Source organism: Cavia porcellus, unplaced genomic scaffold (genome assembly GCF_034190915.1).
Source record: "Cavia porcellus strain 051 isolate PalLab524CR breed Dunkin Hartley unplaced genomic scaffold, mCavPor4.1 scaffold_18, whole genome shotgun sequence".
Lineage (NCBI taxonomy): Eukaryota > Metazoa > Chordata > Mammalia > Rodentia > Caviidae > Cavia > Cavia porcellus.
Window position 1 is genome coordinate 51,439,428 of NW_026947501.1, and position 15,178 is coordinate 51,454,605.

General features: G+C 40.9%; 1 protein-coding gene across 9 annotated transcripts in view; it reads left to right on the forward strand.

Annotated features, from left to right (window-relative positions):
• Positions 1-15,178, forward strand: part of Rev1 (REV1 DNA directed polymerase) — an 87,084-nt gene that overhangs the window by 62,165 nt on the left and 9,741 nt on the right. For 4 of the 9 annotated variants that reach the window (XR_010040768.1, XM_063229853.1, XM_063229855.1 and 1 more), the window contains 4 exons: positions 3,277-3,385; positions 8,091-8,219; positions 10,652-10,806; positions 12,424-12,543. Coding sequence is in view for 8 of the 9 variants with exons in the window: in XM_063229853.1 (XP_063085923.1) it covers positions 3,277-3,385; positions 8,091-8,219; positions 10,652-10,806; positions 12,424-12,543 (513 nt within the window). In the remaining variant the exon portion in view is untranslated. Of the gene's footprint in view, positions 1-1,389; positions 1,589-3,276; positions 3,386-7,417; positions 7,472-7,524; positions 7,649-8,090; positions 8,220-10,651; positions 10,807-12,423; positions 12,544-15,178 lie in introns of those variants that run through there. The other 5 variants (XM_023565827.2, XM_023565828.2, XM_063229854.1 and 2 more) reach the window with 5 other exon arrangements.

The following is a 15,178-nucleotide window of genomic DNA, read 5'->3' on the forward strand; positions in this document are numbered from 1 at the left end:
TTACAGGTTATAATCATCTGTGTACATGATGTAAATTAGAAAATAGATGAACACTTATATTGTATTTGTACTTGTATTTTTCAAGTTTTCTAGGGCTTTACTTGGTCTTGTAAGTCTTTCCAGAGGTTTTTGCGATTCTAGAAATTGTATCAGGAGTAGATCTTACGGTAGCTATTGAGGTTGGTGAGATTTAGTTGTATTGTGGTATGGTTAGCTTCTTAAACGTTAGTATGATGGTGTAGTTTTGTTTTTATTTTATGTGTGTTATTATTAAAAAGATAAAATGTTCAGCTCTAGTAAATAAATCAGTACTTTAAGAAGTATGTGAAACTTGCCACATTTGGTAGCATCTCCCAGTTGCTCAGTACTCAGTCTCTCCTGGATGGAGTCTGAGTTTGCTGCATACATCTTTACTTTAATCCTCCACATCTAGATTTTCCCTTCAGCAGGCCTCTGTTTCTTAGAGCTGTCAGGAACCTGTTCCTCTTTGGTCTTTCTTCCATCACTGTCTGACCATAAATGGTTTACTAACAATATTGTACTTGGTTACTTGTCTTCATCTGTGTACATACTAGATTTTTGTAATGTTAATGACCTTTTATAATTTACATCCCCTTCAACACTACATCTGAGTGATACACCAGAAAACAAACATTAGGAGAAATACTGAAATTTCACTGATCAAAAACGCAAGAATAGATTTTTCCTCTACTGGAGAAGGTGATGATAATACTTTGATTTTAACTTCTTGTTTTAACCTGATGTCCTTCATTTTGTATCCTAAGCCTTTTGGGCCATTAGGACCTTACCAAAAAGTACTTGCTACATAGAAAAGGAATAGATTGTTCATTATTTAAAGTTTGTTTGCAGCTAACCTTGTAGTTAGAGCTTGTTTTTCTGTTGCCTTTGTTCCTCTTTCCTTGTTATTTTCCAGTATTTCTCTGGGTCATTATTAGATGTGACACCAAAACTAAAAATATTACGGATCAGCTTAGGAATTAGAATCTTTGGCTTCTGCACACTAGCTTAAAAGAAAATATCAGCGCTAGTGCTTTGGCTTGTATGTTTCTGCACAGTATTAGGACAGAAAAGCATCTTTGGTCTTTTTTCTAAACTTGGCTTTCTTACTAACATTGAGAAACTCATCACTAGGATATCTCATCCATCCGTGGCTTCCTTTGGAAGCTGCAGTGACCCTTCTCATTGATGATCTTATTTTGGAAGCATTTATATTCTGGATAGCTTGGTTGGGGCCTTTGACCCCACCCTGGATTCCCAGGATGCAGATGTTTTCTGTCCCTTCAACAGCTTCAGTTTTCATTCTACAGAACAACAGTTTTAAAAACCGTATTAGTCATAGATTTATTCTCAGCGATTTCTTTTTCACAGACTGGGTCCTGGCCTCTGATTTCTCCAACCGTTCCTCCACATTCTCCATGTGCCCGTCTAGTTTGTCAAGTTTTGATGAGCAGTTCTCTACTTTGCCCTCCAGTGAGGACAGTGTGTCCCTGCATTTCCCTGAATCTCACAGGAAGCAACTCACTCTGCTGGTGGAGGGACCCACGCACTCTGCTGCACTGTGGAACAGGTCAGCCAGCCCAGCGGAGAGGAACACAATGGTGCTGCCTCTCAGCCCAGGGCATTGGGGGCACATGGACCACTGTTCTCGCCTCAAGCAGGAGCTGTCCGTAATGTGCAGGCAAGGGTTCAGGGTGACCAGCCTTTCCAGTGTAAAAGTCACAACACCCTGGCTTTTAAGGCATAACTCAGGGTTACACCCTTGGAAGGCAGCTGAGTGTGGCTTTCCAGGCTTCCACACGTCTTTGTTTTGGTGTAGTAGCGCCCCTGTCGGACTGTTACAGGCAATTCTGACATTCTTACAAGATTAGAATAATGGACTGTGCCAGACACCCTGGATAATCTGCTCTGCATTCTGTCTGAATTTGTAGCAGTGTAGCACTTGTTACTCACACTTTATCGGAAACCATAGCTCACGTTGCCTGTTCTGTTGTTTTTATTTTCTGATGCAGTAGGATTTTACTCCCTGATGTCAGTCGTGGCCTTAATTCGCTTTCCTGTTGTGTAGAGCTGTAATCTAGAAATACCTCTGTGGGTTGCATAGCTAGGTAAAAGATGTTAATGATTACTGGTCAAATGAGGAAGAGTTATTTTAGCCCAAGAAGCTAGACACTTTGCCATATTTTCCTGGTGGTGCATTACCTTGGCTCATTTTTCATTAAGTCTTTGAAATAAGCAGAGGAGAAATATGAAGTCTTTGAAATAAGCAGAGGAGAAATACTGGTTTTGCTAGCTTTGTATTTTTACAGTATACTCAGAGGTTTGTCTAGAATGAGTTGAAATGGTACGTTTTGGTTTGTTTTACTAATAGTATTTTTGTCACTGTGTTAAGAGATACAGCTGAGATTGTTTTCATACCCTTCTTGTAACTTAGCAGTATTACCCTAAGACATGTGAGAAAAGTTTTATTTTAATCTACTTCTTAATGATTAGTGAAGTTAAGTGGTAAGGGAAACAGTGGCACACTGCTGGTAGGCTCTCTAGACCATGTACTTTTATGTTCTTGTGCAGAGTTGTACATCTGCTTTGGGCATCAAATATATGTTAGTTAGGGAGAATTGGGTTCTGTAAAACAGTTGCCATTCTGCACTTGAAGTTTTTTAATTGAACATGCATTGTTAAGCCAACAGTAGAATTACTTAAAAAGGGAAATACTGGAATGTTGTGAAGAAAAGCTTACATTTGGGGGAAAGCCTCTTTATGGTATGTTACCCTTGTTTCACCAAGTAGCTCATAGGAATTTGGTGTTTGTTGACTATGTCAGTTAGCCCTAAGTTGTGCAGTAGTTAATTTAGGAAATACCTAAGAGAACTTGTATTTTCCATTACTTTTTCCCACTGCGGAAGGCTGTGTGGTCTTTCTCAGGCTGTGGAAGGGAGTTCTCCTTCCTGATCACTTTCCATTCTTGTCTGCCTCAGGGGTTGTGTCACAAGACATTTTATTTTTACCTTTTGGAGTATATTTTTTAAATCTCTGTTAAAACGACACTGAATTTATTGTAATACATTCTCATCTTACTACCGATGAACATAATGGAAACAAACAATATTAGAGTTAAGAGTTTTCTTTTACTAAATGAGATCACTATATTTGGAGTTTAATCATTTGTATGTCAAATAATGGAAAATGAATTTCTCAAATATAAGTGGAGGAAGATCAATTTTTAACATATAATTATTGAATTTTATTACCTTAAAGCAGATACACTAGATTCATCAGTGTGGGAGAATCAAGATTCTACACAGACAAATGGAATTGATTCTGTTTTGTCAAAGGCTGAAATTGCTTCCTGTAGTTATGAAGCCAGGTATGTAGAAGTTAAGTGTTGTAATTATTAGTGAATAGTCAAGTCATTTAAACTTTAAATAACTTAATAACTCCTTGTGCACCTGTAAGTCCTGCAGTAGAAACCAAAGGAATCGGGCATTTTCCTTTTTACTGTATTTTGAAGTGTGAACTTAAAAAATTAGATTTTTTGTGGTTTTTAATACTTAACTATTCTTATTTGTCCTTTGTATCAAGAAAAACCTCTGTATAAAACTCCTGATAATTGTTGTTTTAATGTTAATTGTATGCAGTCATATGTAACATTCTCCTCACTTAAAATTGGTAGGAAAATTGCTGTAGGTATTTTCAGTTTGTTGGCACCAACTTTGTGTGTCACTTTTATCTTACAGTACACTTAAACCACAATTACATTTTGTCTTTCAATAAAAAAAGAAAAACTTATTTTCCTCAAACTTTAAAAAAAAAAGCAGTCATTTAAAAGTCATAATACTTGTAAAAGTAGAGGGAGTAATAATTAATTAAAAAGAGAAATCTTTGGCATTCTTCCTCAGTAACTGAACCAGGCCTTTTTACCTTCATTATACAGCAAGTGCTTACACATGGTTGGTATATATTAAAGTATTGATTACAAAAAGGAGCCTTACATCTGTTGCATTTTTCTTTACTTAAACAGTCTTTACTTAAAACAGTTAGCAAAGCAAGTATGATTTGAGCAAAATATACTTGAGCTCAATATCATTAATCAGTAGTTTTGTAAACATGAATTGCAGTACTTCAAAATTTTCACTTATTAAAAGAATATTTAGGTATCAAAACATTATCTTCAAACATGCATAGTTATAAAATATGTTAAATTTCATGTCACAGTTTTACTCCTGTGCTAACTTTGCCTTTCTCATTAAAGCAGAATTTTGTTTAGTCTTTCTCATTATCAGTTAGTAATGTGGCCACAGAATTGAAACCCAAGCTAGTGATAACTGAGTGAAATACGTATGGTTTGGGGTCGCTGGTGCTGCTCCTGTAGCTCAGGTGGTGAGAGCTGTCTGTGGTGATCAGGAGGCTGATGTCTTCCTCCACTCGTACTGAGCCGTGCTTTGGGTGCCAGATAGTTGCATTCAGTCTCTGGGGTCCAGTGATGCCAGAAGTGCATCCTGGGATTGCTGCTTGGTGAAAGGTGGGCCCCACCTTTGCCGTGCTGCCTTTGCAGCCAATCTCCCTCTACAGTGGTACCGCTAAGGTGAGTGCTGGGCCCTGCCCAGTGAGTAGAAATGTTCCCAATTCCTGATGGCTTTGCAATCTCTGAGCCAGACTTCGGGGCGCTAGGCCTTTGGTGTTTGGATGGTGTATGTGTACTGATCTTCAGATGATGACGGCCACACTTAAGGTCTTGCAGCACGATGGTACTGAGACAGATGGTACCAGATACAAAGTAGATGGCCATTAAAGCACCAGATGTTTATATTCAAAGAGATGTATAAAGCAACATCTCTACTATAAAGTATAAAGCTGCTACTTCCCCTTGTGACTGCCCACAAGGTAGGTTTCCTTATGTGAGATTTAGAGCAAAACAGCATAGTAATTTTATGCAGAACTTTGAGATTGGAATAGGGATTAGGCTGTGAGGGCAGCTGTCCAGGTCTGTGCATTGGTGAGTCCTCCATAGATGAACACTGATGATGAAGCTGGCAAACGGTGCACTACCAGTATTTGATGGTAACAGTTCCCCAAGTGAGCGTGTATTTGGAAGTCATGGTATGCTTTACTTCTAGTAGTTTCAGCCACACTTAGCATAAAGAACAGACTGTGTGTAGTGAATGGGAAGGTGGATATGCGGATGAAGAGGATAATGATACACAAATACTCCAAAATCACCAGTTTTTTTTTTTTATCAATTTTTAAACCTCTGTTTTAGTGTATTTTTATATAAAGGGCCTTTTGTCATTCATACTACGGACATGAATGTCTTTCAGTATATTGAATGGACCATAGTAGTGATTTACTGGTTAATTTTTGTATTGTCTAATCTATCACCAAATGCCATGTTTGAACCAAGCATTTTGCATGAAAGAATAAGCTTTGTGGACTAGAAGTAGGTGTGAACTCTTCTGTGCAGCATACACTTAAGATGTGTGGTACTGGGGATTAATCCAGGCCCTGTAGGACTTTAGGTGGGAAGAGCAGATTCAAGTATGTTCATGAGGGGCAATAATTTGTGTGCCTCACTGCTGGGTAACGTGGACCACCGGTGGTACATGGATGATTGTCCATTGTGACTTTTTATTACTTTTATTAGTAAAAGGACCAATAAAATTGGTTAGATCTATGTGTACCATCAGTGGTTTATGCTGGCAGGAATGTGTTAAACTATTCTGTTGAAGGGCCACTTTAACCTTTTTTTTTTTTTTGTAATTGTCTTTATTCATTTAATTTCTCTGAAATATTAATTTATCTTTTATAATTTTTTTAAATTTTAAAAGATAGTAAAATCAGAGCAAAACCACTCAAAGCAGCAAAATTGGTACAGAACCTCAAAGCAGGATACTAGGAAAAAAACCGCAGCTACCGTAGTATATCTCGTTATTGTCACAATAGTTGTCTATTCCATCAGGTATAGCAAAGTAAACCAAAACCAAAACAATATTGAATTGAAGCAAAACAATCAGAACAAAGCAAAACAGTGAAAACTGTTACATTTCAAAGACAAGATAGAAGGAAATCCCCAATATTTGCTATATTGCATACTATCATCCTTCTAGCAGATGCTCAAACCTCTGGCCCCAGGCCTGTAAAATCAACCCAACAATACAAGCATGGTTATGTACTGCTATCAACTCAGGCTGTGCTCTTAGTTGCTTGGGGAGTGGGTTGATTCTCAGCCCAGCTTGCACGGCTCACCAAAAGGGCTGGCTGGATCCTCCCAGTCTGAACATGGCTGATTCTCAGGAGATGATGACTTTTCTCTGTGAAATGTTAATTTCTCAAATGTAAATTTAAGGTGTTTTGCTTCTTTTTGTTATGGGAAAACTTTATCTTTCCTTTTTTGTAGTGTCTAGTGGTCTGAAGCATTTCCACCCATGCACAAGAACCTAAGTAGATATGCACTGTATTTTTCCAAGTACTCTGCCTCTGAAAAATTTTGTATAAATGGAAATTTTGAAAATGAAATTATTGTAAATACAAGAACATATTATGTGGGGCTGGGGATTTAGCTCAGTGGCATAAGCACCTGCCTTGCAAGCAGGCAGTTGTGAGTTCGATCCCTGGTACCGATAAAAAGGAAAAATACCAAAAAAAACCAAAAAACTTATTATGTAACAGATTCCTTTAAAAGTGCATAATTTTAATTTAGTTTAGATTTAATATGTTGGACCTATACATCTGGCATTGTTACTTGAAGTTTACCCTTTTCAGTGGAAATGAGAGGCTTTTTTTCTGCTTAGCATTTCAGACAACTTCAAGCCCTGTGTTTCTTGCCTACACACCCACACTGTCCTCCTTTATGTACTCCCCCGACTCCCACATTAACAGACAAGGACTGTTGATTGGCTGGATAAATGCAGGGTCACCCTCAAAAACATAATGACCCAGCATTTCACAGAGTGCCTGAGACATGAGTATTTGTTGGGTAAATGGAGGGGTTATTTTATTATACTGTCCTCACTTTCTTAGTTGTTAGATACTAATTATCTACTAGAGAGTTAGCAGTGAGGTATTTAGTATTTGTGTATATATACAAATGCATTTGACTTTTGCGTTTACTTCTGAGTGGCCTGAGGGTTCTTCCTTTCTCAGTGCTGGTCAGTCACTGCTGGTCTGAATGTTGGGGGCCCATCAGAGACCTGTCGGATTTCGTGTGTATGTTTTGAAGGCAGTGACCCTCTGTACTAACCAGTTAGTGAGTGTTTATTGAATGAATGTGTAGAGTAACCATGATCAAACTGTGTGATAATACCATAATCTGGTGAAACATTGCTTATTATTTTGCTTGTATTTTTACTGTAATATTTTTTCTTGATTCTTTACAGAGTGATAAAGTGGAATTTTACTACTAATTATGTATAATTTCATAATTATAGTTTTGTGCTGAATGCTCCAAATATCAAAGGTAATGTGGGGCATTGAGACACAGATTTAAAATTTACCATTTTCAATTAGGTCCCTCAAAGTTCTGGAACCCTGGCTCCTGCCCAGAGTGATGTCCTACCATATACAATGCTGTTGGCATCTCAACCACTGTGGAGCCACTTGAGGAGCATGGAATTGGTCATTTGGGAATTGGGTGGTAATAGAATGAGTACATTTTGTCTGTTTGTCACATAGCACTGTTTTGTGTAGTTCTTGCGTTTATTATTCTTTGTCTTTGGGGGATGAACTCTAGCCAAACCGAGCCATGTTTTAGGGGAAGAAAACCTTTTTGACAGCACACTCCTGCTCTGTGGTGGTTGTGATATCACCAGCATATGGCATGCTGGCATCTCTGCAAAGGGGCCAGAGGTCAAGTTTCAGGAAGATAGAGATGAGAGGTCATTTACACAAGTCAGGCGATTGTATGATTTTTCCTTTGGGGGGAACAGACTTGTATGTTTTCTTAATGCTTGGTGTAACCCCTAATAAGAAAGGGAACTGTGTATTAGTGGCATGGGGAAGTATCAACATACTTGATATTTGGTTTTCAGTTTAAGACTTCATAGTATAACCTCGATTGTGTCTTGTTTTCTTTTTAGACAAGTGGGTATTAAGAATGGAATGTTTTTTGGACACGCTAAACAGCTGTGTCCCAGTCTTCAAGCTGTTCCGTATGATTTTCATGCATATAAGGAAGTTGCACGCACGATGTATGAAACATTGGCAAGGTACAGTGTGTGGTTTTTAATGTTTTTCTTACCCCTTTCTTTTATCTAACATTAAGGATAATCCAGCTTTCTTTAGCAGTGTCATGGTCACCTTTGCTAGATTCATTGTTTCCCAGGAGCCCTTTCCTTAGCATCCCACCTTGACAACATTCTTTCTTTGGGCAGTGGGATCCTGGTGTAGGGGTATTTATACAGTTCCGAAGTTATTCAGGTTCTCCCTGGTGATGATGAAAAGTGATCCTTTGCCTTCATAACTTCTAATTTATGGCCCTAATTTTTTCTCCTCATGGAACCACATAGTCAAAACGTTGGGATCTTTTTTTTTTTTTTTTAACCTGATTAATCTCTTAGGATAGCTGATCATTTTGTCTAAAATTTGAACTGATGGAGGTGGGCACTATGCTCTAGGCCCCCCTATTTGGAAGACAGAGGAGGAACATTGCTTGAAATCAGAAGTGGAGGACCAGACGGGCTAACATAGTGTGGTAATCTCCCCCCATACCAAACTAGACAAAGGAAATTAGAATACTAAGTTAATAACAAGGGGAGACACTTTCAAGTTCTGTTTGTTACCTTAAAGTCACTCGGTAAGTCTTCAGTAAGACTTTTAGAATGCTTAATAGGTTTGAGAAAAGGAGACTAATTTTAAAAATATATAGACTTTAGAATATATTTAGTTTTAATCCAGAAGTTTAAAATGTCTGTTGTCTCTCATGCACATGCTGAAGCAGGAGACAGCATGGTTTCTCTGAAGGGCCAGATAGGGTCTCTGTCCCACGACTGAAATCTTTGTAAGTTGAACACACACACAGATGTTGTAAATGCATGGTATAGTAGGCTGAACTGCCATAAAACTTTATCAAAAGAGGCTTCTGGGTGTTGGGCCAAGGATGAAGTCTTCCCTGGCTGTGTCGATCCATGTTCCGGAGACAAGCCTCATCACGTCTCACTGTCTGTACCTCTGTCTCCCTCTTCATGCTGCACTTTGAACACAGGTGATACTCGTATTAGTAAGCATGGGTGGCTGCTAGGGCACCTAGCAGTTGCTGCTCTTACCAAGATGAGTAATACCTGGTCCCTGCCTCTTAGGAACCTCCCTTAGTAGGGTAGAATGGAGAGGGGTGGTGTCTGCATCAATAGGTAGGGTGCAGTGCTGTATGGCAGCCGGTAAAAGCTCTGCCGTCCGTGAGCCCCCAAATTTCAGGAGTGGTGGTCAGCAAGTGGAGGGCTTTAACCCGGTTTCAAAGCCGAGGGCGGTGAAAGCACGAAGAGGACAGTGGGACTGGGCAGGAGCCGAGTAGTAGTGTCGAGTGCCAGAGCACATGTGGGCCAAACTGCAGGCCAGCAAGAGTTGAGGGAAACCTGTGATTCGCACTAGTCCTAAAGTTGTTTTAGTGTGAGGAGACATTTTCACTCTCAGGGAAGAAATCACACCATTGTTCTGACACCCTTTGGGAACCCTATCTCAGGGATGGATTCTGAGTTCTGTCTGCTTTAGGACATCTTCCACTCCTTTCGTCAAGCATACCCTTGTCTTCTGTTCTTTCTTTTCTCCTAAATAGTGCCTTCTCCTTTCTTAAATGAACAGAGATCTTGATCTACTTTGTGACCTCCAGTAAGGACTGCATGGGAGATGAGGCTGGCCAGTCTAGTGCCCTATGCCAAATGTTCTCAGTCCTGAGGCCTCTGTTTGCTTCCTGTTTCTGATTCAGTCATTCTGTGGTTTCATAGTTGTGGTTTCACAGTTGTGAGTAGATTGTAGAGCATGATGAACAAAAGGATCCTTGCATGGTGGCAAAGGAGTCTGCTAGCCCTGCATTCGGGGTGATCGGCCACTCTGTGCTGTGCACCTCTGCGTGCCAGGTCTCTTGTGAACAGTGGTTAAGTGTGTGCTTTTGTTTTAGGATCAGTTGATTGATGTGGTTTTTTTTTTTGTTTTGTTTTGTTTTTTGTCTTTTTCATTTTTATCGGTACCGGGGATCGAACTCATGACCGCCTGCTTGCAAGGCAGGTGCTTATGCCACTGAGCTAAATCCCCAATCCCTGATTAATGTATTTTTTGCTTTTAATTTTTCTTATAAACAGTGTTTAAATTTTCTTAGATTAAATATTTTGACAGTTAGATTCATCTACCATTTTGCAACTACTCAGAAGTTTATAAAAGTATTCTCTCAATATAGACAATTAGACTGATAATTTCTGTTTTTAATAATCTGAATAGAGAACCCATTAATTTACTTTTCAGCCTTGTTAGGTTGCTAAACAGTGGCCCTTTGGCCAGTTTATTTAAAATGCTTGTTTTTCTTTAGTGTTTTAAGCCTTGTGAAGATGTGTTAAGGAAAGATAGTGTAAGAGGACTTTATTTTGCAACATTTGTGTCTACCAGATGGCAGCCATGGCTGAGATTCATTGGCTGTGCTTTGTGTTGGTAGCTACACTCATAGCATCGAAGCTGTCAGCTGCGACGAAGCCCTGGTAGACATCACCGAGATCCTTGCAGAGACAAAACTCACTCCTGATGAATTTGCAAATGCTGTCCGTATGGAAATCAAAGACAGGACTAAGTGTGCTGCCTCTGTTGGAATAGGTTAGTAATTGGCTTCCTTTGTATTACTCATTACTCAGAATAGGCGGGTGAGGGTCCACGGACTGCACTCGCTTTTCAGGGTTATTAGCAACGCACCGCAAACTGCATATTAGGTCTTCTCCTGCTTGCATAAGGTAAATGTATTGGAAATGCAAATAAATTGTTGATGATCAAATATTTTTACAGTTAAACAAGGTAGAATATTTCTTTTTTCAAAAATGGAGGAAGTTGGATTAGATTCATGAACAGTTTTTATTTTCAAAAATGAACAGAAGCTGTCTTAAAAGCAGCACGGCAGAGAGGGGTCTGGAGAGAAGCACGAGCCCTGTTGCTCTCTGTCCACATTCCTGCCTCAGTGCCGCAGCCCCTCTCCAGTCCACATGGAACCTTGGGATGTGTCCTCAGTTATTCCACCTCGGCGTTTTGCTGACCCTCCCAGCCGTGCACTCTGCAGCTGTCAGGCCTAAGCTTCCCTCTGGCCCCTCGCTCTCAGCCTGCTCAGTGTCTGCCCACCCTCCACCCCATAGTCCTTTTCTTGCTGCAGGCTTGGGAGGTTGAGATAATGTTCTCTTGGCTTGCCATTGTCACTTCTAGCCAGTGTTCCTCCTTTCCCATTCAGAAACCCTTCTTCCTTTAAGGTTCCCTGCTCCTTTGCACCCATGGGGCAGGGGTGAACAGCCACCCCAATGAGGCTGAAGGAGAGTTGGTCACTTTATTTGCCAAGGGGAGGAATGGATACGCCATGCTGAAGGACTTTGGGGATCCTCCTGAGATGACACAGAGGCCCTGGCAGAGGCTGGGCCAGTGCCGGGACTTCTGTGGGCAGGGCAGGGCAGGGCAGGGCAAAGAAAGCTGGTTGGGGTTGGCTGTTTTGAATGACCCTGGAAGCCAGGTCTCTGGTGGTCTCTGGGTGACTGCACTGAGGAGGTGAGGGAAGGCCAGTCTGCATGTAGGTTGCCAGCCTCTACTTGGCAGCCTGGCTCCTCAGCCAGCAAGATTTTTAAGATGCCAGAGCATCACAGATGCTGAGAGTGAAAATAATGGAATTAGGACATCGGCTTTACCGCTGCAGGTCCCGGTTGGTCTCTGCTTTGGATCTGTGGGTCCTTCCCACATTTCCTTCCAGACCTGCCTTCTGTGTTCAATGTCAGGCAGATCAGCTTTTTGTTTGTTTTTGATTGTACTTACTTTTAATCTACAAGAGATAGTGTAAGTACATGCTTTAATTTGAAGCATAGAGATAAAGCTAAAATCTCGCCTAATACTTGCATTCTTTTCCTTCCCCTTCCCTAAAACTTAGCACCTTGGTCATTTGGTGCTCCTCCTCCACATCTGTATTACCCTAAGAAAACACGTTGCTGTACCCACTCTTCCCCATCTCTTGATAGAGCTCCTCCCTGGTGTGTGCAGGAAGAGATCCACAAAGAAGGCCCCCACTCCACCCCGCTTTCCCAGTGCCCTGGCCTCTGCTGGTTTTGGAGCCAGCCCTGCCCCAAAACCTCACTGCCTGCTGTCATCAGTCATGTTTTGAAGCCTCTCCTGCCTTCAGGGTTGCCATACGTGTTCTCAGTTCCATTGGGGCTGTGTTTGAACAACTTTTTTTCCTTAATTTCATAGGTTCTAATATTCTCCTGGCTAAAATGGCAACTAAAAAAGCAAAACCAGATGGTCAGTACCATCTAAAACCAGAAGAAGTGGATGATTTTATTCGTGGTCAGCTAGTTGCTAATCTACCAGGTAAGTAATTTAACTGTTTTCATTTAAACTTCTACCTGGCACAGAGTAGATTTCATAGTCTTAGAATCTTTTAAAAGATAGATTAAATGCCATGAAAAACACAGTCAAATTCTACATTGATTATCATTTCAATTGATTTATCAAGACCTTGATTGGTATATTATAGTTTTGTGGCAAATGAGTTTTAGTTTTCTTTCTTACCTAGCAAGACCAAGGATTCCAAGAATTTTAAAGGGAATATGGTGAAATTGACTTTGGTCCTTTAAATAAGTCTCAGGTGAAATTGTGCACCTCTAGGCCAAAGCTGAGGTTTCAGGGATGAGCCAGCTCCCTCTCTGTGGGATCATGTGCAGTCCAGTGCAGCGCAGCGCCCTGGTGTGCGGAGGCCTTGCGGCCATTTCCTGCCCCGGTGGAAAAGGAGACAAATAGGGGTGGAAGAGAAATGTGGAAAAGCCCCACTAAAAAGTAAAGTTTGCTGAGTTCAGTAAACAGTTTTAAAAGAAGAAAATATGTGAACTGTCTTAGAAGAAATGAAACCTACAGATGACATACAGTTTTGTTTTGTTTTTTTTTTAACTAGATGTTTGTGTTTAATCTTTCTCAGGATCTAGGGCAAGATTTTACTTATTTTATGCTTTCAGTGTATAGTTACCTATTTGTTATAATGCAGGCTGGGTCCGCTTTGCAAAGCTCCCACACATACTTGTTTTGTTCATGGATTTTTTGCAGTTTTGGGAATTGAGCTTAGGGTTTCATGAATGTTACTAGGCAAGGGCTTTGCCACCAAGCCCTACTCCCGCCTGCTGCACACATTTAGAATGAAGGTTTTAAAATTCGTTAAAAGGTGATTTAGTAGTATTTCAGATGCATATCTTAGCCATAACAAAGGTGTATCTAAGCAGTAGTAATTTCTGTAATAGGTCATAAAATGCTGTGTGACCCATAGTTAGGTTTAAAGTTTCCAGACTCTAGTAAATAAAACAATATATCCGTATTAGAAATACAAAATGTGGTATTTCTGTGCTCAAGTTAGGGTTTAATTTAAATAGCCTTATAAAATCAAACTAGCAAATTACTGGACAGCAGAATTTAAACAGTTTTAACAGCAAACCGTACAGATTTATGTAGACCAGAACCAGCGCTTAGTCACATCATTTTAGAGGATGTTACCAGCAAAGGCGTTGTTTCCAGGGCAGCTGTAACCAAGCAGCTTCAAAACCAAATTGCAAGGGCGTGAAGGCGGGCAAGGCCTCGCCAGCTTGGGTCTCATCCAAGCCTTCGTCCTAGCCTGTGAGGCTGCTCCTCTGTCTTCACCCACTCTCCCCTCCATGCAGAGCGGGCCCTGCTCCCTTGGGAGGGCACTCCACTCATGAAGGACAAAGGCTGATGCACACGACCTTCCCTGAGTACCTGCTCGCTCTAAAAACGACCTGGGAGAGCCTTGCTGGGCGGTGTCAGGGGTTAGGACTTCAGTGTGAGCTTTTGGAAGACACTTGAATGCAAAATAGCATTCTTGCAGTTAAATTGACTGTAAGTTTTAAAAATCAGAACACAATGCTACCATTCACCTCCGTTTGTTTCCTGGCTGGAGAGACTTTTCTTAAATGCCTAGGGTGGGAGGTCACATATCCTGTCTGAACTCTGAGTTGTAGCCTTGAATTTCAGTGATGTCCAAACAGTAATGACAGCAGGATTGGCTACTGCTTCCGTTTGTTAGGACCAGTGCTACATAGTGAGTTCAAGGCCAGCCTGAACTGCATGGCAAGACCTTGTCTAAAAAGGAGAGGAGGGGGAAGTTTCGTGTATATGTGGGAGCCTTTTGTGGTACAGGGCCCTATGCAGTACATCTTCTGAGACCCATAATAGCCCTATTTATTTTTGCCAGATATTTGATGATGATACAGTTGTACTTACATTGTCTGGAACATGACTGGAAAAAACTTTGTTCTCTGAAACAATAACCAGGAAAAATTCATTGATCAGTCCCTTCACCCACAACCTGTTCTTAACAACCATATGCCCATAAATGTTTTGAAGCACAAAATATGCTAAGCTGCTCTCAATCAGAGTAGCTGTGTAAGTCAGAAGAGCGCTACAGTGAGTTTATGCCTTAGGGAAATTCCGCAGGATGATTATATGTTACGTTAGCACAGCCCTTAGCCTGCACTAGCATCATCCTGTATGCATACCTGTAATCCTAGGCCCGGGGGCTAAGGGCAAAAGTTCAAGCCCAGCCTGGGCAATTTAGGAGGACCCTGACTCAATGAAAAATTCAGTCACATTAGGCAAATTATGGTTAATTTGATGATGCTTAAAATACTAGCCTTTGTTTTTGTACCTATCTGTGAATTCCAGTTCTCCTGCAGCATAGTCGGGATACTCTCAAAACTGTGTTTCCACACTAGCACATGTGCACATAAGTCAGGCCAAGCTTCTGACCTGGGAGACCAGAGCTGTCAGAGTATTACTGTTTTTGTGGGAGCAAGGACAAAGCAACAGTGAAAGGGATAAAGAGCCAGAAATCTTCCTGGGGTACACAGACTGCTGCGGAGTGTGTCTGCTGGGGCCAACCTGATAATGATGTGTCTTGGCCCTCAGTGGGGCCCCTGGGGAGTGCTGCAGCTCTAGGGTAGCC